The following is a 27859-nucleotide window of genomic DNA, read 5'->3' on the forward strand; positions in this document are numbered from 1 at the left end:
CTCTAATTACGGAGTAAACATAAGCTACAACAAAGCATGGGCCGCTAAGGAAGTTGCACTATCAGGTTTGTGGGGCATGCCAGAAGATTCATATGCAAAACTTCCTTTATGGAGTCACGTTTTGAAGAGCAAAAATCCCGGAACATTTACTCGAATTGAAACTGATGATCAAAACAGATTTTTATATTTTTTCATGGCACTTGGAGCTAGCATTAGAGGGTTCCAGCATATGCAGAGAGTCGTAGCTGTCGATGGAACTACATTGAAGAATAGATATAGAGGTTTGTTATATATTGCATCATGTTTGGATGGGAACAATCAAATTTATCCACTTGCTTATGGAATAGGCCCTGAGGAGACGGATGAGGCTTACACGTGGTTTTTTGAGAGTTTTAAAGAAGCGTTTGGGGATGATCCGAATATAGCTTTTATATCGGATAGACACAAGAGCATTGCAAAAGCAATACCTACAGTTTTCCCTAATAATCACCATGGCCACTGCACATATCATCTTGGTACAAATTTACGTGCTAAGAAGTTTAAAGGTAATGTCAATGCGATTATATCAACTTTTAATGATGCAGCTAGAGCATATATTGTTGAGGATTTTGATAAGGCCTTGCAGCTTTTAGAAGGGGTTAGTATTGAAGCTGTACAATATCTCAAGGATGTAAGTCCTTCAAAATGGGCTAGATCACATTTTCCGGGCAATAGATACAACATAATGACAACTAACATTGCAGAGAGCATGAACTCTGTGCTTATTGATGCTAGGGATAAACCTGTTTTGCCATTACTAGATCACATTCGTGATGTCTTGCAAAGGTGGTGGTATGAACGTCGAACTAACGCTGCTGCAATGCAAACTCCTGTTACTAATTGGTTGGAAAAAATCATGCAGGACCGCTCAAATAATGGCAGAGGCTTACGTGTTATGCTAATGAACTTATATGAGTTTCAAGTTGTTGGCCATGGCATGTTCGTTGGAGTTGTTAACTTAGAAAATAAGACGTGCTCATGCAAGGAATTTGACATTGATGGATTTCCTTGTGTCCATGCAATTGCAGTATGTAAGCATCGACATATTTCTCCATATTTCCTTTGCTCGGCGCATTACTCAGTTGACTCACTCCGTGATGCATATTCGGAAACCATATATCCACTTGGAGATAAATGTCAGTGGCATGCTCCAGATGATGTCATAAACCAGGTTGTACTTCCACCTCAAATTGGCAAACACTCAGGAAGACCGAGAAAGAAGAGGATTCAATCTCAAGGAGAGGAGTGTCATCAATATAGATGCGGGAGGTGCAAACAGGTTGGTCACAGCAGCTGATCATGCTCCGCCGCTGTACCTCTTGATAGCACTAACAACCAATAGCACCACTGAAATGAACGCCCATCAATCGCATGTGCTATATTCAGACAATGGGGCCATGTTATGTGGTATGCGTGTGTATGAAATGTAGTCAGGAATGCAATTAGTTGCTCAACCGCGTAACACGTGTTTTGGCGTAATAGACGTTGGCTTTATGTGTTCTTTTATTGTCAAATTCATCTGTCGTATTGTTTTGATAACATATCATTCCGTCTTCAGTTTTTGGTTCAGTTGTTTGTATGTTTCTTACTATTGCATGGATGATATTACTGCCCAATGGTAATGACCAATGCATCATCGGTAATTGACATTTGTACACCGTCGTAAAAGACTCACAACAATTCCATCCGGCAACTTCAATTATGTGTGTTCCAACCAATAACATGCTAAATGTAGCATTATTAATGATAAATTCTGACAAAGTAAGTGATCAAACGGCATTAAAAAATGACAACGTTCAATTTTTTTTTTATTCAAAAATTACCGAAGGTTTCGTCGGTAATTACCGAAACCCTATGGCAATCACATTTTACCAATTTTTTGGGCTCCACAAGTCCCCTAATGTGTGTTGAATATAAAAAAATGAAAAATATGGATTCTAAAATTATCCTAAGGAGAGAAAATCCCAAAATTGCTTAAAAAGTTCTCAAATTTTCTAAAAAAATACTATGACTGTACACGATCAGTAATTCCCGAGGAAACCATCGGTAACCAACAAATACCCTCTGGAAAAATTACCGACGGTTTCGTCGGTAATTACCGAAAGTGTACAGTCAATCACATTTTACCAATTTTTTGGGCCCCACAAGTCTCCTAATGTGTGTTGAATGCAAAAAAATGAAAAATATGGATTCTAAAATTATCCTAAGGAGAGAAAATCCCAAAATTACTTAAAAAGTTCTCAAATTTTCTAAAAAACTACGATGACTGTACACGATCAGTAATTCCCGAGGAAACCGTCGGTAACCAACAAATGCCCTCTAGAAAAATTACCGACGGTTTCATCGGTAATTATCGAAAGTGTACAGTCAATCACATTTTACCAATTTTTTGGGCCCCACAAGTCCCATAACGTGTGTTGAATGCAAAAAACATGCAAAATAGGGATTCTAAAATTATACTAAGGAGAGAAAATTTCAAAATTTCATAAAAGTGTCTCAAATTTTCCAAAAAAACAAGATGACTGTACCCCCTCGGTAATTCCCGAGGCAATTGTCGGTAACCAACAAATTCCCCCAGGAAAAATTACCGACGGTTTCATCCGTAATTACCGAGGGTGTACAGTCAATCACATTTTACCAATTTTTTGGGCCCCACAAGTCCCATAACGTATGTTGAATGCAAAAACATGCAAAATAGAGATTCTAAAATTATACTAAGGAGATAAAATCCCAAAATTTCATAAAAATGTCTCAAATTTTCCAAAAAAATAGGATGATTGTACCCCCTCGGTAATTCCCGAGGAAACTGTTGGTAACCAACACATACCCTCTGGAAATATTACCGACGGTTTCGTCGGTAATTACCGAGGGTGTACAGTCATCAAATTGTTTTGCAAAATTTGAGACAAGTATATGAAATTTTGGGATTTTCTCTCCTTATTATAATTTTAGAATCCATATTTTGCATGTTTTTGCATTCAACACACGTTATGGGACTTGTGTGGCCCAAAAAATTGGTAAAATGTGATTGACTATACACTTTCGATAATTACCGACGAAACCGTCGGTAATTTTTCCAGGGAGAATTTGTTGGTTACCGACGGTTTCCTCAGGAATTACCGAGGGGGTACAGTCATCCTATTTTTTTGGAAAATTTGAGACATTTTTAAGAAATTTTGGGATTCTATCTCCTTAGTATAATTTTAGAATCCCTATTTTGCATGTTTTTGCATTCAACACACATTATGGGACTTGTGGGGCCCAAAAAATTGGTAAAATGTGATTGACTGTACACCCTCGGTAATTACCGAAGAAACCCTCAGTAATATTTCCAGAGGGTATGTGTTGGTTACCGACGGTTTCCTCGGGAATTACCGAGGGGGTACAGCCATCCTATTTTTTTGGAAAATTTGAGACATTTTTATGAAATTTTGGGATTTTATCTCCTTAGTATAATTTTAGAATCCCTATTTTGCATGTTTTTGCATTCAACACACATTATGGGACTTATAGGGCCCAAAAATTGGTAAAATGTGATTGACTATACACTTTCGGTAATTACCGACGAAACCATTGGTAATTTTTCCAGGGGGAATTTGTTGGTTACCGATGGTTTCCTCGGGAATTACAGAGGGTGTATAGTCATCCAATTTTTTGGCAAAATTTGAGGCACTTTTATGAAATTTTGGGATTTTATCTCCTTAGTATAATTTTAGAATCCCTATTTTGTATGTTTTTGCATTCAACACACGTTATGGGACTTGTGGGGCCCAACAAATTGGAAAAATGTGATAGACTGTACACCCTCAGTAATTACCGACGAAACCGTCGGTAATTTTTCCAAAAGGTATATGTTGGTTACCGACGATTTCCTTGGGAATTATCGAGGGTGAAGAGTCAGCCAATTTTTTTGCAAAATTTGAGACACTTTTAAGAAATTTTGGGATTTTATCTCCTTAGTATAATTTTAGAATCCCTATTTTGCATGTTTTTGCATTCAACACACGTTATGGGACTTGTGGGGCCCAAAAAATTGGAAAAATGTGAGAGACGGTACACCCTCGGTAATTACCGACGAAACCGTCAGTAATTTTTCCAGAGGGTATGTGTTGGTTACCGACGATTTCCTAGGGAATTACCGAGAGTGTACAGCCATCCAATTGTTTTGCAAAATTTGAGACACTTTTAAGAAATTTTGGGATTTTCTCTCCTTAGTATAATTTTAGAATTCCTATTTTGCATGTTTTTGCATTCAACACACGTTATGGGACTTGTGGGGCCCAAACAATTGGTAAAATGTGATTACCATAGGATTTTGGTAATTACCGACGAAATCTTCAGTAATTAAATATTTGTGCCAATAGGAGAATGTTTTCGGAACATTTGGGGGCATTGATGAATGTATAATTTGTATGTTATTGCCGGAAACACTCCATTAGCTGAGTATTTGGAGAAAAAAAAATGTTAATTCATATTACCAAAAGCGTTTCTGTAATTACCGATGGTGAATCGGGAATTATCGATGCACCATCGGTAATCATCTTTGCTTTAATTTTTACCACAACCGAGGGTTTTTTTTTTTTTTTCAACGGTTGTCATTAGTAAAGATAGGTTCAGCATATTAAGATAACATTAGTATAGAGTGTCATAACATTAAACATACGATCTACGTTGAAAGTTTATTAAAGTACAAATCAACAGCATATTTTTTTCTAAAAAACATAATGTCTTGCGGACCAAATGAAGGATTCTCCTCACTAGTCATGTATTCAATAAATTTCAAAGCGTAGACGCCACAATCACCCCTGCAGAATAGCATTAATGATTAGCATTAATGAAAACCAACCACTTGTATTTTCACACGTAACCACAATAGAACAGCAGCAATACAAGTTGTTTGAAATGACAACACATTCATACCCATTATCTTGGCGGGGTGCATCTTTGATCATGGTCATCGTGAATGGATCTAAAGTGGGAGGCACGTCCGGATTCTTCTCGTAATATCCCCCATCCCTCAATAGGTAAGGCGGCATATACGTAAGGCATTCCGCATTCTTCAACTCTCTATTCTGGACATATTTATTTCCCATATTTGGATCGTATAAATCAATATGTCGGGCCTTCAAGTCCACACATGCTGCCAACCAATGTGCGCCTCCATTGTTGACAGGGATGTACACCTGCAAATTAGAACATAACCTCATTATCCATAAAATGGGAAACTTAGTGAGAATTTTTTTTCAATATATGTAGGGACTTACATAATCACATATCCGCCACGACACACTAGGTTTGGGTGACTTCCCACGCACATAGCTACAAAGGGTCGCATCACATGAATATGTGCTACGAGATGCCCTCCATATGGGATAACGCCCTTTGATGGATGACTGCCAAATAATGAAATATATACAATATAAAATATCATCAATATACCATGAAGCAATGCAGTAACATCCCATCATCTTACCCAAAATAACACGTCTAATATGGCACAGGTGTTGGTGAACATCTTCTCATTATCAAACCGCCTTTTTCGTATGAAATACAAAATAATGTCAATATGCTGCAAAACCACATTAAAGGAAATAAGTAACAAGTGCGAGGTGATAAATAAAACATCATTCCAAACGTAGGAACACAATGATTTTACATGAACATAAAGCATATAACTTACATCGGAATTCAACCATCCTTCAGAGGTAAGTAGCTCAGCAAAAAATTTCTTTCCCACCGTCATATAAGATGTACACACGGTTGCTTCCTTCGGTGCCACCCTATACCACTTATCGAACGCCCTCTCCTTTGATGCATCAATAGGTCGATTAAGATTAAATTTGACCTTCTTTTTACACGGGTCGGTGTAAGGAGAGATGACGTGATGTGACTGGTGGTAAACTCGACCGAATCAAATTGTATCACCAGCGTTATGCATCCGATCTTCCACCTCAATCTCAGCTGATTGGTTATGATGTGGACTGTCAGCTGAAGCATCAATATCCCACCCGAAATGCAAAGGCCGATATGGCACCAAAGCCCAGGAATCCTCCACATAGGGTCCTCCAAGTACGATAGGCTCAAACGGTGTAGTACAATCATCATCCTCCTTCCTACCATTGGAACCGTCTATGGGTGCATCAAATTCTTCGGCTTGCTCTCCAAAAGAGGGTGCCACAGGGGATGATGGTCTAACTGAAGATGACGGTGAATGGCTATGCATATGATGCTCGACCTGCAAAACACAATGGTTATTTTTGCAGTTCCCAAACTCTAACAACAAATAATTGTTGAATTACAATATATAATTTAATAATGCTGAAGCACTAAAGTAAAGTATACTAAGTTGTCTAAATGATACCTGATGCTTTTGTTGGTCAATAACAGAACTAAGCATCTTCCTTAACGCTGCCATCTCTTTATTTAATTCATCAAATTTTGCCTCCAAGCAAGCAAGCTAATCAATATCAATATCCAAAACATAAGTCAACATATATTAGTACAACATATGAAATACAAATTTGCGTGCAAGTAACAATTGCATACCCTGATATTTGCATCTGGAGGGCCACTAGAATGCTCCTCAGCTTTGGACGCATCTTTAGCGCTAACATCTTTAGCGCCAACATCTTTAGCGCCAACTATTGGTGCTACAAGTGGAGGTGACGTCTAGCGAACTTCATGTATGTCAACTGCTATTGTTCGCCAGTAATCCATAGTCTTCTCCTCATCGGTAGCATCTAACCTCCAGTGCACAACATACTACATGAAATGAAGAAAGGAAAAAAAAGTAAATTTGGAAACTGACTATGGTAATGTAACTTGAATGTAGTCGTACCATGTAGTCTAAAAAAAATTTGCCTTACATTGCTATTTGAGGAGAACCAATTATGGACAGCAAAATGGTTCGGTTGCCTTGGAGTATGCCATCAAAGGATCCTCGGACAATGAGTTTCCAACCAATCGGCAAATTGGTTACCAAAATCAGGGATTGCTTCAAACCCCCACAGCTACAAAATATAAATTGTAGGTTATTAAATATAATTTTTAAATAAACGCTACATGTATTAAATATATTACCGTACCTAAAACACCAATGGAAAACATTTTAGGTCATAATACTGTGATTTATTCTTTACTGCACGTCCTCGTCCTCGTTGCTGGAATGCATTGTGGAATGAGTTGATCGTCTCCTTGTAGCTCAGAATGCCCAAGGGTAGGAATTAAATACGTCGAGATCAACAACCAAATCAATGAATTTTTTATTTATTTGAACCTTCGGATCCATTCCGAGTACACCATGAACTAAGAAATATAGTAACACAATTCTAACAGCATCCCAATCATCCATAAAAAGTGTATCCTTGAATAGTCGTTCCAGTTCGGGCGGTTTCAAGTCACTCCTGTCATCTAGCAACCTCGTGTGCAGCTCATTTCCTTTGGAAATTTGCATATCATACATCGAAGGGTACCTACAAAACTTTAAGCCACTAATGAGTGCGAATTCCCTCTTCGTAAACCGCACTGCAGATCTACCGAAGTTAAACTCCAGTACTTCTGGATTGTTGGACACAACTTGTCTACAAAGCAGGTGATGCACTACTTGACCAGAGAACTGGAGGTTCTTCATGTCAAGTAAGTGTCCAAAACATGTTTTTCTATACTTTTCCAGCTGCTCACTTGTGAGGACACTTGTAATTACTTTGTTCGCTTCTATTGGATTCCCGAATGAATGTGCCCTAACTTTAATTATATCGGCATCCTGCAAGATCTGTTCCTTTGGAGCATCGATGGGCTGCAAAATGAATTACATAAATGGAACCGACATCATGATTTAATCATACCCTATTTTTCCACCCTAACTTGATAATAATAATTTCCAACTAAATCTTAAGACATATGGGTTCACATTTTTGCACAAGTGGTAATTACCGATGAAACCATCGGTAATCAACCTACAATGAACTAAAAAAAAGCCCGATGGCCTATCGGCAATTACCGATGGCCATCGGGTGAAGTTTTTCTTCAGTTTTCATATTCATAAATAAATACTAACAGATGTCTTATCATTTACTGCACAAAACAACATAAATGAATATAAAACTTACCATATCAGATGGGGGAGAGGAAAGTGGAACGTGGCCTCGAAGTTTGGTGCTTTCCGTCTCAGCTTTGGATTTCTGCCTAGTAGTTCGTCGATGCTTAGAGTCGGGTGCTGCTGTGCTACCACCGCGTCTCTTACTTTCCACCTTCTTAACTCCCTTCTTCGGTTGACATCACAAGTTCCTCTTTGGTGCCATTATAAAGTACAACCTACAAATGTACATTGACAACATTAATAAACTTTTATCTACCTTTAACAACATTGTCAACTATGTATACATACATGTATAAATATTTGCAATCCTCAATTTCATACGCTCTCTTCCTAAGGATATTATGTATGCCATCTACAAAACATTTACTGTATAGCAGTGTGTTTACTTCTAAATCTTTCTATCTTCTTCTTCTTTAATTTTTTATTTTTTTCTTTTTTGGGGATAAAGTGTTTGCGTGTTTGCTTCTAACTAACCATGTACCTAAAATTTTATGCACTGATCTTCTCTCTCTCTCTCTCTCTCTATATATATATATATATATCTATACCTTTAGAAAGTACTAACTCTGGAATTCTCAACTTCAATTCTAATTAATCGTAAAGTATTTTTCTCTTATCTCCATGTACTGATTTTTAGTAATAAATTACCCTAGCAAAAAGGAAGAAGAAAAAACTTAAAATAAAAAAGAAGGTCTGAAAAGCAACTAATATTTCTAATGCAGCTATAGTCTAAAGTCGGGTTTTAATAGAGCAACCCACAATTGTGGCCAATTATGATGCTACATAAGCAGATAAAGTGAAATATTGAAATGACTGGAGAGGAAGTAGTCAATTAATCCAAAATAGAAAAACAAGAAAGTGAAGTATAGAGGTGGAAGACTAGATAGAAGCGACGCAACAGACAGATTGTTATAAGCCAATCAAAAGCAGTCCTTAGACTGTATATATACATATCATATTCATGTTATATTTAATTATTTCTTACCATACAATATATGTCTAAAAAATGTGCACAAAAAGTTGCAGACTATAATCTGAACATATAGGTTAAGCTGGACTGCAACGTGTCCACCACTTATATATGAGTATGTCAACTAATGTAGCTACATCTCTTCCCCATACTGCTTGTGTTTAACCTGATTTGGTTATAAAAGCTCAGACCTACCGACACCTATATATGCTATACAAATCATTCACTTCATATTTATTTTATCTGTATACAAATCCAAAAAGAAATATAATTAGTTTCCTAAGGGTCAAGTACGTTTTTAAAAAAATTCTTCTTTTCAACCCACAAAAGCAGTTTTCTAGACAGAGTTTGAGTATCATGCACTAGTGAGATAACACCTTTAGCTTAAGGATTTAAACTTCGATCAGGGTAAAAATCTTTATATCCCTAAGTTGTAACAAATACATATATATACATATATTATGTTTTTTTGTTACAAACTAACATTATTACAAACTAACATTATTCTTCATCAAATTCATTGATTTCCCTGCCTTCATCCTTTATTTATTTTCCATGCTCAGAGATGTCTGTTGATGGAACTGAAAAAAAAAAATTTTTTATAAAAATTTTAAAAAAAATTTAAAAATATTAAAAATGACGTGTCGTCTGGGTGTCGTTCATCCCAGAAGACATGTCGTTCAATCCATCTTCAACCCTTGTCCGGGTCGACCCAAACCCGCCTAAACCAGTCCCGATCCGATTCTTGACCCGGTTATTTCTTCCACCTCCGGCCACCGTTCAAGGCCAAACCGGTCCAATTTTTTTCCTCTCTTCATTTCCTACTAATACCCAATATCAATCTATCCTAAAACCTAGGTTATAATCACTTCCATACGAAAACCTAAATCTTCAAAAATTCCACATTTTAAACCGGTTCTCAAACACTAAACAGAAATCACAAGTTTCAATGTCTCATTGTACTAAATTTGTAAGTATTTAACGGTAAGGTAAGGCAACAAATAAACGCAAAAAATAAAAATAAAAACGCACACTCCATGGCAACGAAAGAAATAAAAACAAAGACAAATCCACACAAAAACAACCCACACCGGTCCCACGGCAACAAATAAACAAAAATATTCAACCAATTACCTTGGACAGTGCTGAGATGAGATCCTAATGTTTGGCTTTTCCACGGCAACTTTGGTTTTGTTTTTTGTATTTGTGTGTTCATGTAAAGACGTTTAGAAAAAGTTGATTTTTGTTTGGTTTAAAATATAATAGGATATGTAAATAATTTTTTTTTGTTTGAAGGTTACAATGGATATTGAGGGGTAGAACAAAAAAGATATCAAGTGAGGGGGCAAAAATCATTAACCTCGGTCCTATGAGGGTATTGGGCCAAATTCCCCGTTTTACGAGTGTTACCTCTCAAGGCCCTCATGATGAAGACAAAAGCACACCTTGGTTCTGAAGTTTTTATTGTTGCCCGTTTCAACTTTTCAGTACATATGAGATGTCCTTTTAAGCCCTTGGACATGGACATCTCATCAATTCCAAAAATCACTTTGTCTTCAACATTGTATATCCCACTTACTGCTACTTACCACTGAACACCCATTTAAAACCCTATATATGCCACATAAATTGCCATTTTGAGTATTTTTTTGATCTAGAAAACACCACCATTTTACATAAAAAAGTAAAAGCTTCATTTCAACCTCCATTATCGTGCTAAGATAACAAAAGAGTCAAATCCAAGATCTACCATACTTAATAATTTCGCCATCGTACAGATCAAAATCCACATCCAAAAAATAAAAAAAAATAAAGACAAATCAAACCAAAGGCAACTTTGATACTAGCGAATTAAGTTAGCTTGGTTATTTGGATAGAATTTTCTGGATTTGATGAAAAAAAAAATTTAAATAAATAAAACCATTTCAATCTTGCTCTTAGCATATCTTCTAGGGGTTTGTTTATGATCCTTTTCTAGACTTTACGAGTCAAGCATGAGAACCCATAGCTCCACAAATTTGGAGTAAAAGAAAGTAGCAGTCAAGGAATACAACCCATTCTTACCCAAAAGAATTAAAAAAAAAAAAAACCAACCCCATTATTTTGTATGTAGAAGTACTTGTGAAAGTGAAACTATAAAACCCATGGTTAAGTCAATTTAAGAAGCGCCACATCCTTTTAGAATTTTATTTATTATTATTATTATTATTATTTTTGTTTTGGTCAATTGAATTAGGTAGAAAACGATTATCTTCCAGTAGCTTTTTAATCCAAAACAAACTTATTAAATTGTACAGAACTTGGCATTTTAGCCTACAAGATTGCCAGCTTAAGGTCGAAGCTTCTTCATCTATGGCAATCCTTATAGGACAAAAACATGGTTCCGGTTCGAAAAGATTTGATCTTGAGTTTGGAAGATCATCTCCAGCAACGAAGCTTTCCTTCTCGGCCTTGCCTGTGCAAAGATGGTGGAAAATCTTTGACCCTCGCGAAGTGCTTTTCATGGATAAGCAAACAATGCACAACACGAACCGTGCCTTTGATTGCAGGTCCGGTCAAGTGCCGTGTTCAAAATTCAAACCCTTTTTCGATCTACCTATCCATCTGTCATACATATCGTTTAGTCTATACTTAGAAGTGCTCTCAAATTTTGATCGTGTTTTACTGTTTAAAATGGATAAAAAAATGGCTGCTTTTCGTTTTGGCTTTTTTTTTACAATTTCATATAGCCAAATCTACTATTTTTTGTTTCCTTCTAGGATAGTTTGCCAAAAATAAAATAGCTATTTCATTTCTATTAAATACAATATTCCTAACCGATGAATTTGAGATCATATTAACATGGTATGGCTTCTCATGTATTTAGATTTATGGCCTCTCAATAGCACACATGACACAAGACAGCAACTAATTTTTTTTTTTTTCAAACAGGAACTGATAAGTTATATATATATATATATTTTAATCTAAATTTTGGTATTACAATATGATTTTATTATTTTCTCTTTAAATTGATATTTCTCTACTAAAATTGTATTGATTCAAATGAGTTTTTATTTTTGGTAAATTAAAAAAAATTGCTTTCTAATTTTGATTTTATTCCTCTATAATATTAGCAATGTAATTTAACAAACTAAATGTAATGCCAATATGCGTTAATAAATAAATATTTTGAAAACAAAATTTTGATTATCATTTTTAATCCGATATAAAACTTTTAAAATAATCATTTTCATTAGATGTTCATGTGATTTTATATTATTTGTTGAAAATTATGTTGATTAATTAACACTAATAACTAAAAAAAATTTACTTTATCTTATGTAAAGTAATTGTTTTTGAAGGTGTGAATATATATATATATACACACACACATATATAAGACTAACACTATCACACATTAACACATTTGCATGTGCGCCAAACCTAATATATATATATATATATATATATAAGCCATATAGAACGAATAATAATAAAACTATATAATACACAATTATTAAATATAAAACTATTACATAACAAAAATATTGTATTTCAATTTTTTTTTATATTCCATTAAAAAAAATTAAAACACTTAATTTTATAAAATGCATTTAAATTTTTATGGCCAAAATAATAATAATAATAATAATAAGAATACAAATTGAAATAAAACAAATACAAAAATAAATAGAGGGTATCGGAAAAGGTATAATTTGATTTATGGAAAAACAAAGATAAAGAAGCACATTGGCAAAAACTTTATGATTGTGTTGTTTACGAATAAGAGCGGAAGCATACAAACAAAATTATAAATCACGCAGTAATAAAGACGATGAAGAGTTTTTTATTTTTATTTCCTTTAATGAGAGAAATTTTTCCAAACAGTTATTAAATTTTGGTTTTAGGCTAGTTAAATTTTAGTAAAATATATATTTTTTTAACGAATAACTTTTACATAAAATAAGATATAAATATATCTTTGTTAATTAGTTTTTTACTTTTACATATGATGATATTTACTATGCATTATTGTATAGGTTGTCTTAATCATATTCAATAATATTTAATTGCAATGTGGTTTCAAGAATAATAAAAAAAATCTTGTTAATCAATATGGTATATTTTTTTTCCCAGAAAAAAGAAAAAAAATATATATATATATATATATATACATTCATCTAATATTTATATATTTTTTAGATACTCTTATTTTCAAATTTTGTGCTGGCAAAAATAAATTTCTTCTAGAAAACATTTTAAGTAAAAAAAAAAAAAAAATACACATAATATATTATATGGCTATGACTATAGTGCCCTTACGGTCGCATATGTTGCACATTCTCATGGCTGATCCTAGTTGATTGCTCATGAACCATTGTTGCTGGAGCTGCAGAGTAATTGGAAGAGAGGCAAAGCTATTGGCTGTACTCAAACAAAACATCTCGATCATTCTTGATTTAAAATTAGGATGTTTTGCACTCGACATTTGAAATAGAGATTTTCTACTTAAGATTGGGATATTTTGTACAACTTTCTTTTTACCTCTATCTTTAAAGTAGGAATTTTCTATTTAAGATTGCCATGTTTTGTATGACTCTTTTATAATATCACTCTTTAAACTAGGAATTCACTACTTGGAATTGGAATTTTTGAAAGAGAATCATTAACTTTTTTAAAGAAATCCTACCTTTAAATTACGGATTTTCTACTTATAATTGGGATTTCTACTTATAATTGGGAAAAAAAAAAAAATTTGGGAGGAGGAGACGAGACAGAGATTGTGGGATTTTTTTTTTCTGATTTTTGGTCCTCCTAGCAAACCTTTCAATAGCACCTGCAATGTTATCCTTGATCATAATCTTAGTTATCACAAAAAAAAAAAAAAAAAAAACAAATAATAATAATAATAATAATAGAATCTCTGTTTGGTTATCGACCAGATAACATTTTCACCTCAGTGTCACCGAGTCTACCATCAATAGAGCTTTTCAATCCACTGGACAATTCCTTAGCACCTACATTGTTGTCTAGAATACCATTGCCTTGTTTGCTAGATCTTTCATTATTGTAGCTTTTGTCACCTCCATTGTCACTCATAGCTACTTTTTCTCCTTTCAAATTGGAAATTCGTTTTTCACCGGGAACAAAAAAAAAGAAAAAATAAAAAAAGAGGAAATTGAATCACTTACACCTACATAGCCATCGGGAAGGATATAATAGCATCACTGTTACTTTGTTTACGTCTCCGTTTGCGTTTTTTACTTGCCATGTTATCCGTGGCTTTTTTTTTGTTTTTGTTTTTGTTTTTTTTAACGGTTCTCATGGCATCTTTATTAGAAATCTTAGCAGAGAAATTTATTTGGGCATGTTTGGTCTTTTGGTTTGATTTGTTTTTATTTTTATTTTTTAGGCTTTTGGATCTAAATTTTGATCTATGGGATGGCGAAATTAGCTTTGGTAGATCTTGAATTTGATTCTTTTGTTATTATAGCATGATAATGGAGGTTGAAATAAAGCTTTTGTTCTTTTATTTAAATGGTGGCGTTTTCCAAATAGAAAAATACGCAAATGGCGATTTATGTGCCATAGGGCTTTTTAAAAGGGTGTTCAATGGTAAGTAGCAGTATGTGGGGTGTATAAGGTTGAAGACAAAGTTATTTTTGTAATTGATAACATATCCAAGGGTTTAAAGAGAAATTCCATACGTACTAATAGTTGAAATGGCAAAAATAAAAATAAAAAAAATTTCTGGGCTTTTTCGTTTTTCAATCTATAGTTTCAAGCAAGGTTTAAAATATCCGATATTTTCTTAAAAAATTTTCGATATTTTTATTTTTTAAAAAGAGTCGAAATAAAATTTAGGTTCGAAATAGAAATAGATAGAACTTTCATAATATCCATTGAAATTTCTGAAATTTTGCCGAAATTTCTAAAATTTTGCCAAAATTTCCATGAAAACTTTCATAAAATATCCATATCAAATCTTTAACGATTTGGTTAAAAAATTAATAATTTTCATGGAAATTTAAAAAATTTCCATGAAATTTCCACTTAAAATTTGAAAATATTCAGGAAATTTTTTAATTTTTTTAAAAAATTTATAAATATTATTGATATTTAGTAATTTTTTTTTATCAAATTAACTACATTAATAATTTTTTTACCCTTTAATTGCTTTTCAGACATTTAATAATATAAGTAAAATAGAATGAATTGAATTAAATAACATTAATAAGTTCTACTTATTGAATATCGATAAAACAAAAATACAAATGTTGTGTATTATATTTTTGAATCTTACAAATCTTATTGTCGGAAATATCTATTTTACAAATATGTGTAAATAGATGATGAAATATATACATGTAAAATAATAATGTTTGTTTGAAAAAAAAATCCTGACAATTCACAAGTTTTTTTTTTTTTTGGTTACATTTTCGAATAAGTTAGAAAAGGTAGTGGCCAAAGGGAATCACCAAGTCGAGAAGTTGGATTAAGTCTATTTACTGGTGAACAATATTACACACATGCAACACAAGATGAAGATCATGGGTATAGAAATGCAGGTCAAGGATTCGGTACTGTTGGAAAAGACTATATACATAAAGAGAAATCTATAATGGAGGTATCACAACAAGAAGAAAATACGATTTCTATGAATTTTGAATCTATGAGGGTTGAAAGTTATTTTCATAACCCTTATTCAATGGATATTTATAGAATATCATCAAGTAGCAATTCATGAGTACCATCTCAAACTTAACCATTAAAGAGTAGTAGTTATGCACATAGTCAATCAATAATGAAAGATCTATATGGTTGGCATATTAATAATTATATGCAAAATTTTTAGGGAGATACATATTTTTATAACTACTTCTCATATTTCATATCTCAAAATTAAAATGAGAAAGAAATTGATAATTTTTAACCACCAAGAAGTTCTATGTGGTATTAAGATAACATTTATGGGCTATAATGCAATTATAATAATTGTTTTATATATTTTAGTTAATAAATAATTTTATCATATATGTATTTTTTGACATATTTTTATTAATAATAATTTATCTATGGTCATTAATATTTATTATAAATCAATTTACTAAGAAGAATATAACATTTATTCAATATTTTAGAAGTTTTATAATCAATTTGATAATTGATAGATTAAATAAGCTAATTCTAAAGTTTCAATAAAAATTTCCATCATTTTTTATCGATATTCGATATTTTTTGATATTTTTATGCAAATTTTTATATTTTAAACTCTCGATATTTTTATCGATATCAATTTTTTAAACCCTAGTTTCAAGCTTGAAACTTCATCAATAAAATAATAATATAAGCTTGAAAGTTGAAATTAAAAGAAAGAAAATAATAAAAGATGTTGAAAATACAAGATTTTAAAAAAAAAAATATATATATATATATATATATATGTATATATAATCTACGAAATTTTGGTTTGAAATTTGTTTTTCCAAAATTCTTAAAAATAAAATAAAAAAACAAAATGCATATATAAGGAAAGAATATATGTCAAAATTTTGAATTAGTTAAAGTTTCTTATATATTTCTGTTGAAATTTTCATCATATATTCCCTGTTAATTATTTTAGTTTTGAACAAAAATTCAATAATATTCAACTATCTTTTTGAAATATTTGCTTTTTTCTTACCACTCTTTTTGTATTCTACTGGCAGTATTGTAAAACATACATAATAACAACACCTTATACACTTTTAATTTGAAATTTCTAAAGCTACGCTAAATTTCAACATTTTTAAATCATCAAGCCATCAATATTTTCTCAGATATATTATGTTATGAGTAATCTTTAGTCATTTTTAGAATTATTGTCTTCTTATAAGTTTAATAAGAAAAAAATAAAAATATATATAGATATATAAAAGATGACATTGAAAATCATTTGAAATAATTTACAAAATTTTAGGCTCATTTCAATACCAATATATATGTATATCTATTTTATTTTATTAAACTAAAATTTATCTTTGATATTGATTGGATTTTTCAATGAATCTGACTTTATCTTTTAAACGAGAATCAATAATCATTAAAACTTAGTTTAATAAAATATTGTGAATATATATAGATATTGCTACAGAGCAGTAGCTATTATAATAGTCATTAATTATTAATCATTAATCTCTTTAATAAAATAAGGGTTAATTACACTGGATACCTTCGAGATTTTTCTTAATTACAACCAGATATCTTCAATGTTTCCATAATTATATTGCATACCTTTGAAATTTTCCTTAATTACAAACAGATACCTTTATGTTTCCATAATTACATTGTACACCCTCGAGGTTTTTTCTTTAATTATAATCGGATATCTTCATATTTCTATAATTACATCTGCCTCTCTTCTGACAAAACTTTATCTATAAAAATATACTCTCTCTTTTATGTGGCAGTTAAAATTTTATTAATTCTTCCTTGTATATATTAATTAAACGTAGATTTTGATTGATTTGAAAAATAAAGTTTTTTTTTTTAATTTGAAAAGGTTGAAGCCCAACGAATAATAAGTACAAGAATAACTAGGTTACCCTTATAATATTATATATTTTTACAAATTATGTCTTTCCTGGTGATTCTAGTTTGTAGTTGTTTTCTTTTCCTTAATTTTTTTTTCTTCTTAATTTTCTTTTTTTCTTGGTAGAACTGGTTATATATCATATTAAATATCATAACGTGCAAGAAACATTTTTAAAATTCCATAGTCATAGATAGCCTGCGTAACTTTTAACAGTTATATACAGAAAAAAAAAACTATATATATATATATATATGTATAATTAAGGATCTCAGTCCTAAGCTCCCCCATCCATTTATTGCAAAATACATGCCAGTTTTATTTTTTCATATTCGGCTAACTTCCTAAAATTTCTCCATGAAGAACTTCAAAGAACGACCCAAATTTGGCCAAACAGTAATGGCCAAACTTGTTTGGCAATTCATTTTCAAAAACAAATTTTGAAAACAAATTTAAAAAAAAAATAGAAAACATAAAAATTATGTTTTAAACATTCCAAAGGGTGCTGTTAAAAATTAGTAGTTATTTTTTTATTTTTTAAATCAATCAAAATCCATATTTAATTAATATATATAAAGGACGATTAATAAAATTTTAACTGCCACATAAAAAAGAGAATACATTTTTATGGATAAAGTTTTGTCAAAAGAAAGGCAGATATAATTATAGAAACATGAAGGTATCCGGTTGTAATTAAGAAAAAAACTTTGAGGGTGTGCAATGTAATTATAGAAACATAAAAGTATCCGGTTATAATTAAAAAAAAACCTGAAAGGTGTTAAATGTAATTATGGAAACATTGAAGGTATCAGTTGTAATTAAAAAAAACCTTAAAGGTGCCCAGTATAATTAACCCAAAAAATAATAAATTTTAAAAAATACTGTAGCTCTTTTTCCTTTTTGTTCTCTCCTTCTAAATTTCAAATATTTATCTTTTAATTTTGTTTTTAATTCTAGCTAGCAGTCCACTGTTCGGTTTAGTTTTACAGCAATATTACAGGTACCAAATTTTTTTATCAAAATTTTCGTAATTAATTATGTGATAATTTTTTAATAGTGTTAAATTGATATTGTTTTATTTTTATAGTAAGGTAAATTACTTAAATGATACCAAATTATGGATATCAAAATTTTGATTAAAAAATTTGATCACTCTGAATTTATCCTTAATTTTGTCCTTTAGTAGTAATTAATTTTAATTTTAAAAAAAAATCATGATGCTGAGAAAATTGAAACCAGATATCAATTATTTTAAAGATGCTTATGAGACAGTTTATTCTTTAATACTAGCAATAATCTTATTTCTATATATATATATATATATATATAAATTTTACCATCAACATATCTACATATATAGAATTTAATATGGTCATCAACATCACTCAAAATGTGGCCAACAAATTTTTTTCAACCCACAGCATCTTACGGGATGCTAGCCGGATTGATATATTAGCAATAATGTAATAAAAAACAAGAAAGAAACCAAAATATATTTATGAAAACGATTACCATTTCCAAGTTTCAGCATCAGAAAATGGATTTAATTTACAATGGATGATGATATCCATTTCACACTTCCACAATTCACAGTCAAATTATTCCAATCCGAAAACACATTCACACACTAAGACAAGCCTAAACACAAACTTTTTTACAGGTCGAAATGATCATTGTTTCAACAGAAATTTCTCAATTCAACCGCAGGCCATAACCAAAATGTTCTTCAAGAGAAGACAGCCCCAGACGCCTTCTTATACTTGCTTTATCCTTCTTGATCTCAACCAGCCTATCATAAACACACCACGCGAAGCTCAGATAATGATCACGGTTCATGCCCTCGTTGTAAGAACCCCAATAGCTATGGTGATATGTGACATGGTACCAAGCAGAAGCCTTTGCATACAAGTCATCAGATTCACTTCTCTTCTCATTGAACCAGTTCCTGGCTTCCTTCCTCAAAGCCCTCACGGCCATGTTAATAGACTCTGCATCCCGTCTCTTCGTAAAAGATTTCGACATTCTCAGGATGCTCCCGCTGAGTATTTCAGCTTCGGTTTTGATCCCGTAATAGTCTAACAGATTCCCCAACTTGTAGTCATAACTGTTTTTGTAATAGTAAGCATCATCGAGGTAATCCTCGAAGCCATCAACTTCCATGTCAGGGTCATATGACTTCCTCGCAACTTCACTAGTGAAGGACCTGATAGAGCTGGTATTTGGTGCAATGTCTTTCACCTCGCGGAAAAGCTTTCCGATCACGTTCTGTGATTCGTACGTTTGTTTATCAGGCTTTTCCATGAAATCAGGATACTCTTTGACATGCAGATGAGGTGGTATCACAGCTGGTATGCCTGTTTTTGGAAAATCAACAGCTATCGAAAACAATCTTGCAAGCTCTACACAAGGACTGCTCATGGCTTTGCCGTACTCCTTATCTGCAAAAACAGTGTGAGCATTGGCAATGATCCCCAAGCTGTCATTGACTATATAGTTGGCAAAATATTCTTGGACTTCCTGCATCATAAGAATATATAAATCTAATTAGTATTCTTTGCTCTCTCTCTCTCTCTCTCTCTCTCTCTATACACATATGCACAAACATAGAAAGCAGAATGCCGTCTAAGGGCGTGAGGGAAGAGAATTATACGCATAACAGTAATTATATATGTGCACACATTTAAGAAAAGAGAAATAGGAAACAAAAAATAAATAAATTCATATGGAGAGAAGTACCTCAATTGTGACATCATCATCTTTAAGCATACTCGGTGCTGGGGTATAATCCATAGGTTCGATTTGGTGGCAAGGAATTAATTCAGGATCCCAGCAAACAAAGTAGATATCTCCATCAAGATCACTTCCAGAACATTCATTTGGGTGAGGTCTAACACATTTACAATTCAGTATCAGATCAGTTACAAGGTTCAGAAGGAAAATGCATAGAAGCCAAGTAAACGCACAGGCAAGCCGGACTCTAATACACTTAAACATTAAAAGTTTTAGGAAAATTCCAGCGATAAATTTCTACCATTACAAACTGAACCATGACACATTTAAACAAATAAATATCATCCCTAGACCAAGAAATTATCAATACTGTTTTTGTAATAAAAAATGCATGCAGTGGACAATAAATTAATAAAGACTACATCACACGGTGCAAGCAGATTTGATGATTCAGGTGTATGTGAAAGTGAAAATTTAAGTACCACCCGAAATTTTAGATATAGAACTGCAATCAACTACACAATTTTCAAATTTATACCTTAGGGAAAGCTTCTACAATGTTTCCACCATTTGTATTGAGCCACATATCCCAATCCCATACTCATTCAAAAGTTTTTCCAAACAGACTTTAAGAAATTGTCTGTGTAACATATCGAACGTAATACCACAATGAGAAAGAAGGAGAGAAAAGAAAGAACAAAATAAGGGGAAGGATGCTCTTGGCAATAGGCTTTTTGTGGCTGAAGGGCATTGTGGAAGTTTTCTTAGCTTGTTGGCAGTGGAGGTGAAGTTGAGCTATGATGATTCAACATTAATATTATGAATCAGTCACAGCTTCTTAAAATAGGAATTACTGATGAATAACGAGAAGCGATTGCACAGAGATAGAGATGACAGGAGGCTGCCAAAATTGAAAAACTCTGATATTTTATGTTTATACAATCCCAAAATTGGAACCCATTTCCAATAGGGCCTATTTACATATTCATTTAATGACAAACTAAGAAATCCTAAGTAGACATAAATAGTCTCAAACCAAATAAAAAAAATTCCAAATTAACTTATTATGTTTGAAATAAAGAAACACTAAATAAAAATAAAGGATTTGTATTTATGGCCAGAGACATTACCAACCATAAACCTCCTGATCCTCAAAAGCATACAATGAACTTCATGAGATTTTCCACAGCAATGAATTTTGTCTACCATGCTCAGTAAACCTACCTAAATATATATATATATTTTTTTTATATATTTAACCAGAATATATGCTATTCGTGTATAAAATGCGTGAGTCTGTTCCTAAAGTCTACACAGTATAACTAAAATATAAATAATAATAATAATAACAATAAAACAGGAATACTGAAGATATGTAATATCGTTTTCAATGTAGCTTAAGTACCAGAATTGTATCTCACCTTGATCCTTTTTGTGGAAATACCACGCAGTCTACCATATGGTGCAATTCTGACACATTCACAGCCCTCAAAACACGCACATCCCCCGGGTGTAAGCATGGGTTTTTCGCAACAACTACACTGCCGGTAACAATAAAACGTTGCTTTGTCCCATTGCCACCAAGCATGGGGGAATCTCCAAATTGCCTATATCTTGAGCCAGAAAATTGCACAAACACTTGCCCATATTCCAAGGTTCCAGTCTCATCTAAACATCCCATCATTGCTCTTCCATCTGGGATGAATATCCTTGATTTAGTACGTAACTCCAGCAACTTTGATGCTCGAAATGTTTGCAGGATCATTGAAAGGTATGGCTCGGTATCAGGCTTATAACCGCACATAAGCAACTCCTTAAGGACGTTAGTATTCTCTCCAGGAGACATTAAGTCCAGAGCCTCTTGTGCCCGTAACGGATCAGTCAAAATGGCATCAAGCTGCTGCACGGCTTTGCTTTGTTTTTTCAGGAAAACTTGATCCTCAACTCCAAGGGTAGACAAGAGACTAATCAACTGGCGATTCAGAAAACAAGGCTGAAACTTGGAGTAAGCTAAAACGTCTAGCTTTATGTTATCCGATTCATACTTGCACATACTCTTCCTCAGTGATAATTTGAATGATGAGGTTGGATCAACAGCCACAACACCTTTGTACCCACCATATCGAATCTGAAAGGCAGATGGTGTGACCCCGTTACAGCCACATTTTGAGGCCACTTTCCTAGCAAATTCGGAAGATATTTTTCCAATCCCATCAGAGAAAGCATATTTCACTACACCATACACAACCTCTATGTCAGGGATTTTTTCAACTTCATGCCTACTAACACTTAGAGTTTCCGTCGAAGAACCAAAGGATTGACCCAGTCTGGCTGCATATTTTGCCACATTTCTTATCTGGCGAAAATCTCCCATCCATTCTCTTATGTCAGCTGCAGTAATTCCATCGCTTGGAGCAAACATCCACGTAGAATTATCCCGTAATTGACTCGATGAAAATGCAAGAAATTCGAACTTCTTATTACCAATTACTATGCCATCTCTAAGAACAGAGAGAACCCTTTTATAAAGTCCAGTTTTTGTAGCAGAATTACGTGGGGATAAATCTGTTGAGAACATTTTATCCAGCTCCTCATCAACAAATGAAACACGAAGAAAGTTATCAATATGATTGGGATAATGGCGTAACACACGATTTGAGACATTAATCTCTGGGCCAAAGAAATAGACTTTACATGGGGTTATCTGGACCCTGCGCACGTATACCAACCCAGCATCCAAGGATATCATCGGTGATTTTGGAGGTCTCTTCGATTTGAAGTACTTTCTATACTGCTCATTAAGCCACGTTGAAGGTTCATAGCAGCATTCTTTCAAATTATATAGTTTATCCAGTGCATGTTCTATACATGCAACATTAATTCTACGTGGATCAACCAACCGATAAAAGGCAGCATCCAATGAAGGCCCTGTAAGACACCCTTGCTGGAGTAGTGCGTTAATTTTAAATATGATATCGTATGGCAAATGCACATCTAAAGGAGGACCAACAATGGGGACCAAATCCAAGTTGCAAGAAAAAGGGAAACCGGTCTCCAAGCTAAATCTCCCTTCACTCTCCTTATAATAAGCAAAGTTTTCCTTAAAATTGGGAAGTCGAGGACCACTGGGAAGCTCCAAACATAGTGCAGAAGACTGACCAATACGACATGACGGAGTGAAATCAGTTGCCCGGACCCATTGATCATCAGGAGTATCCTTAAAGAAGTTAAAGATAGGGTCTTCATATACATCTCCTGAAGAGGGTACATCCTTCTCATAAATCCGGGGAGCGCCATACAACTGCAATATATCATATAAACATGTTAAGAGTCTTTTTGGACTTCAGGTATCTGCAAGCAAAGATAACCATTTTGAAATTACAAAGATTATTAAGCACAAATGGCAGTTGAAAAAGTAAACTGAAGAGCTTAAAATAAGGGATTTCAAATGTTTAGTTGTCAGAATTAAGCTTGAACAACAGCATCCCATGTAATCTTTCATAGGATAATTATGAAACATCATTCAATGTGATAAGCCAATTTCTTTATAAATGCATTCATAGTAGATGCATTAGATACTTTTTTCTCGAACAAATATAGATAATAGAGCTGGGCAGAAGGAAGAGAACATACTTCATAAAAGAGGAACAGTTAGCTGGAATGAGGGTTTGCAAGCAGAACACATCTAACCAATCATTTCTCTTGGATGATGCAAAGGAAGATTCAAGCTTTCTAATTCAAAAATTTTGATAAATGAAAGATGATCAAGATAAATAAAACGTCACAAACCAATAATTGAGATATACATCAAAATGTCTACCAAAAACACAAATGCATCAAAAGATGATTTTCACTTCGCCAGTTATTATACTCAATTTCTAAATACCCTATTCATGGAGAAAATCCAACCTGGTATAACTCAACCAAGGCATGCTATGATAACATGGTAATAAATTCTCTATTGCCATTTATTGGCGATGGGGATCCATTTTCTAAATGTCTTATAAGTAAATATTCACAGAATTTTTGCAAAAATATTCCATTCACCAAATTCTGGAATTCGATAAATTTCCTAAAAAGTGTAAATTCTCCATGGAATTGAGAAAATCAGATTTTCTCAAAAAACAATAAATATAGCATAAATTCATCAGGGAAAGCAAGCCATGACAACACCACAAGAGCCTATGCTAATTCTTAGTTTTCTTAAAATAATGAAACAATAATTTAACATGGCATGACAATCAAATCTGACATAGAAAAGAAACAAATTGTTCGATTCCTGCAGCAGAAAAAAAAAAGGTTTAGGTGAATATCAAAAGTATGAATAGAAGATATCATAGAATTTCCATTGGTAATGAACAAATAATCTAAGCACCTGAATCAAAAGATATTTGACAGTTTGACCAAGCGGACGATGTAGCTCAATCTGCCAGATGTTCTCATAGGAAAGCTGAAGTTTATATTCAACGTACTGGTACATAAAATGAAAATGCAGTCTCCGAAGTCCAATCCCAAAATCTACAGAAACATTCTCTCGTTTCCATAGAACAGAAAACTTTTCCTTTGAGATCTGACAGCCAAAATGCAGCGTTATGTTTTCCAAGCTGTGCAAATAGGTTCTTGGTTTGGCCACAATATCAGTGTCCATTGACCGGGCAGTGAGATAGGAAGTTCCATACCATAGGCGTGCACCAGCCAAGGAAATAATAAATTCAGCATCTCTGGTGGAAGTGAATTGAACAATAGCATAGTATCTTCCCCCATTCTTAAATTTGCGGAGCTTAATAGCATAAACAGTTCCTTCTCCTGTAAGGTTCTCCAGAAATTTCTTAACAAGTTCTGCAGACACAGAAGAAGGGAATCCAGACACTTGTATTGTCCTACCCATCCAAACACAAGGATTTTCCAGCGGCTTTACTACTATATGCTGACACTCATTAAAGACAGAAAAGACTCAGCATGATATCATAAAATAGCTTTTACTGATATGGAAAAATCTATATTCTGTGTAATAAACAAGTCAGAGCTGTTAAGCAGAATTTCAACAGTGAGGGAAAAAAAAATGACATGTGACACATTTCACCCACATAATATTTCAACATGTTTCTATTTTTCTCCATCTTTTGTTAAAATAACTTGCATATGCAATATGAAATATGGGAAAGTATCAAAATTCAGTAAGCAATTAAGAGGACTAGAAGCAGGAGGTCTGCTATTTCTAGTAAAATCTCAAACTTACAAGTTTAGTTCTCCTTATTTTCAATCTGGTAAGTACATATAAAATTACCAGCTGAAAATTCTAAAAATTATGCTTAAGAGTTGTGATATATTAAGAGCAAGTCGTTAAACTAAATTTGTACGATCATACAAGGAAGGCTTCACCATGATCAGCCACCCATAGGCACCTTTTTGGTGCCATCATTTGCAAAACTTGCAATCATTCTGGCAAAAAGCTTACAATAGAAGGTAAAAAAAAAAATTTGGTTAGACAGAAGTTTTAAGGAAAAAAAACCATTTCAAACATAAGTAACAAGAAGAGGTCAAATGCAACAATTATAGATAGATATGTAAAATATTAGGTAGTGTATATCGTGTTTTGGAGAAGATAATGTTTTGCATCTCTTCATGAATTCAATGAAATTTTAAGAAACAAGCAGAAAATTTTAGATCTTCAATTCATCATATTGGTCCCTGATCTAGTGTAAAAAATAAAAATAAAAATAAAAAGAATAAAAAAAATCAACTGACTGGAAATATAGGTAGCCAAACATGTCCATTTTTTGTTTGTGCCAGAATTACTAAGAACTGGGTTTTACATGAAATATGAAAATCTAACCAGAATACTAAGAATTGGGTTTTACATGAAATATGAAAATCTAAACTTACAACAAGTAGAAATCTTAAATTTAGAATTTTGAAAGCCGCTATCTAAATAATAACAGAAAATCGCCACATGGGTTTAGAAATTGCAGGTAACAGTCAAAGACTCAAATTAGAAAGCAAGCAAAAGTAATTAGAGAATGAAATAATATGTTAAAAACGTTTACTAAGAAACAACTTTTAGATCACGCAATCAAAACCCATCAAAGTCCATAAAGCATAATTTTTTATATGAACAAACATGAAACCGTTCAAAAGCTAAAAAGATGATAAACAGAAACACATTAGAAAAGTACATCCCAATTTCTAGGCACCAATAAAAACAAGAAAATTCTGCCCAGCAAATTGGAACAAGCAAGCGTCCCAAAAAAAAAAAAAAAAAAAAAAAAAGAAAAAGAAACACAGAGAGTCTCTTCGTCGTCAACTTTTAGTCAATATTCACTAAAATCGCCATTGCAAAGAAACTTCACTCTCTCACCTATTTGCTAACACTAGGCACCGATATATGAAACAAAATCTTTGAAACAGATCCAAAACCATCAAGGCAAAATGAAAGCCAGAAAAGTTCTAAAAATTGCATGAAGAAGAAGACGTTATCAGAAAAGGAGAGAAGCATACCCAGGAGTGATCAGTGTGAAGTCCAGCCGCACCAACCAACCTCACCAACCACAGCCGCACCAACCACAGCCACCATTGTTGACAGCCACCATTGTTGATCAACAATTGTGGGCTAAGATGTTGAAAAGTGTGACCTTGTAAGCCTATAAATAGGCTCCTTACCTTTGCATGAAAACCAAGCCAAGAGAGCAATCTCAATCCTCCCAAGTGAGGAGAATTGAGAGAAAACTCCAAGAGAGAGAGTTGTTTAAGTTCCAGAGAAAACTTGAGAGAAGAGTGAGCAATTCCAGAGAGAATTGGAGAGTGCAGAGAGAGGTTCCACGAGAGAATCCTCCATGAGAGAAGTTTTTATTTTTGTATTCTATTTTTAAGAGATTAATAGAATTCTTTTATTTTCTTCTCATATTTCTTCTCTAAAGTGATCAGAGAACCACAACAATCAGACACCCTGCTCTCTAAGCACAAAAGCAAAAGAGCCAAATCCCAAGAACATGAACCAAGCAAAAAAAAAAAAAAAGAAAAAAAGAAAAAGAAACACAGAGAGTCTCTTCGTCGTCAACTTTTAGTCAATATTCACTAAAATCGCCATTGCAAAGAAACTTCACTCTCTCAAAGTCACACCCACTCTGCTCCAAAGAAAAAGAAATATAAGAAGAATTAACAAAGAAAAAGACAACGGAAGGCTGGTCCATGATTTTCTCCTTCGCGGGTCCATTTTCCCTTTTTTTATTTAAAAAAAAATATATATATATATATATATATATTTATTCATGCTGACACGTTTCAACGAATCAATGGTCGGCATTGACCTCGTATCTTGACTTTTTATTGGAATATGCTCCGTTTTGCTTACACACATGAACTTTGCGGCTGAGTTCGAGCGCAGGAAATCATAACTTTCCTAAATTTTAACAATTATGAATTGCACTTAGACGCTTGAATTTTTATTTTTTTTTACTTTTTATTTCCT

General features: G+C 33.1%; 1 protein-coding gene across 2 annotated transcripts; it reads right to left on the bottom strand.

The window, feature by feature from the left end:
• Window positions 1-19128: 19128 nt before the first annotated feature.
• On the bottom strand, window positions 19129-27548 carry LOC112490070 (RNA-dependent RNA polymerase 1). Of its 2 annotated transcripts, XM_060813469.1 has the most exons (6): window positions 27328-27548; window positions 26890-26898; window positions 24767-25318; window positions 21813-23692; window positions 20398-20548; window positions 19129-20178 (listed from the first exon to the last, which is right to left on the bottom strand). In XM_060813469.1, exons 3-6 carry the CDS (start codon window positions 25277-25279, stop codon window positions 19354-19356), a joined length of 3369 nt encoding a protein of 1122 aa, XP_060669452.1. In that variant the 5' UTR covers window positions 25280-25318; window positions 26890-26898; window positions 27328-27548; the 3' UTR covers window positions 19129-19353. The 2 variants fall into 2 exon arrangements, with proteins under 2 accessions (XP_060669452.1, XP_048318555.2); XM_048462598.2 differs by having other exon boundaries at window positions 26890-27548.
• Window positions 27549-27859: the final 311 nt, after the last annotated feature.

The sequence above is a fragment of the Ziziphus jujuba genome, chromosome 12 (assembly GCF_031755915.1).
Source record: "Ziziphus jujuba cultivar Dongzao chromosome 12, ASM3175591v1".
NCBI lineage: Eukaryota > Viridiplantae > Streptophyta > Magnoliopsida > Rosales > Rhamnaceae > Ziziphus > Ziziphus jujuba.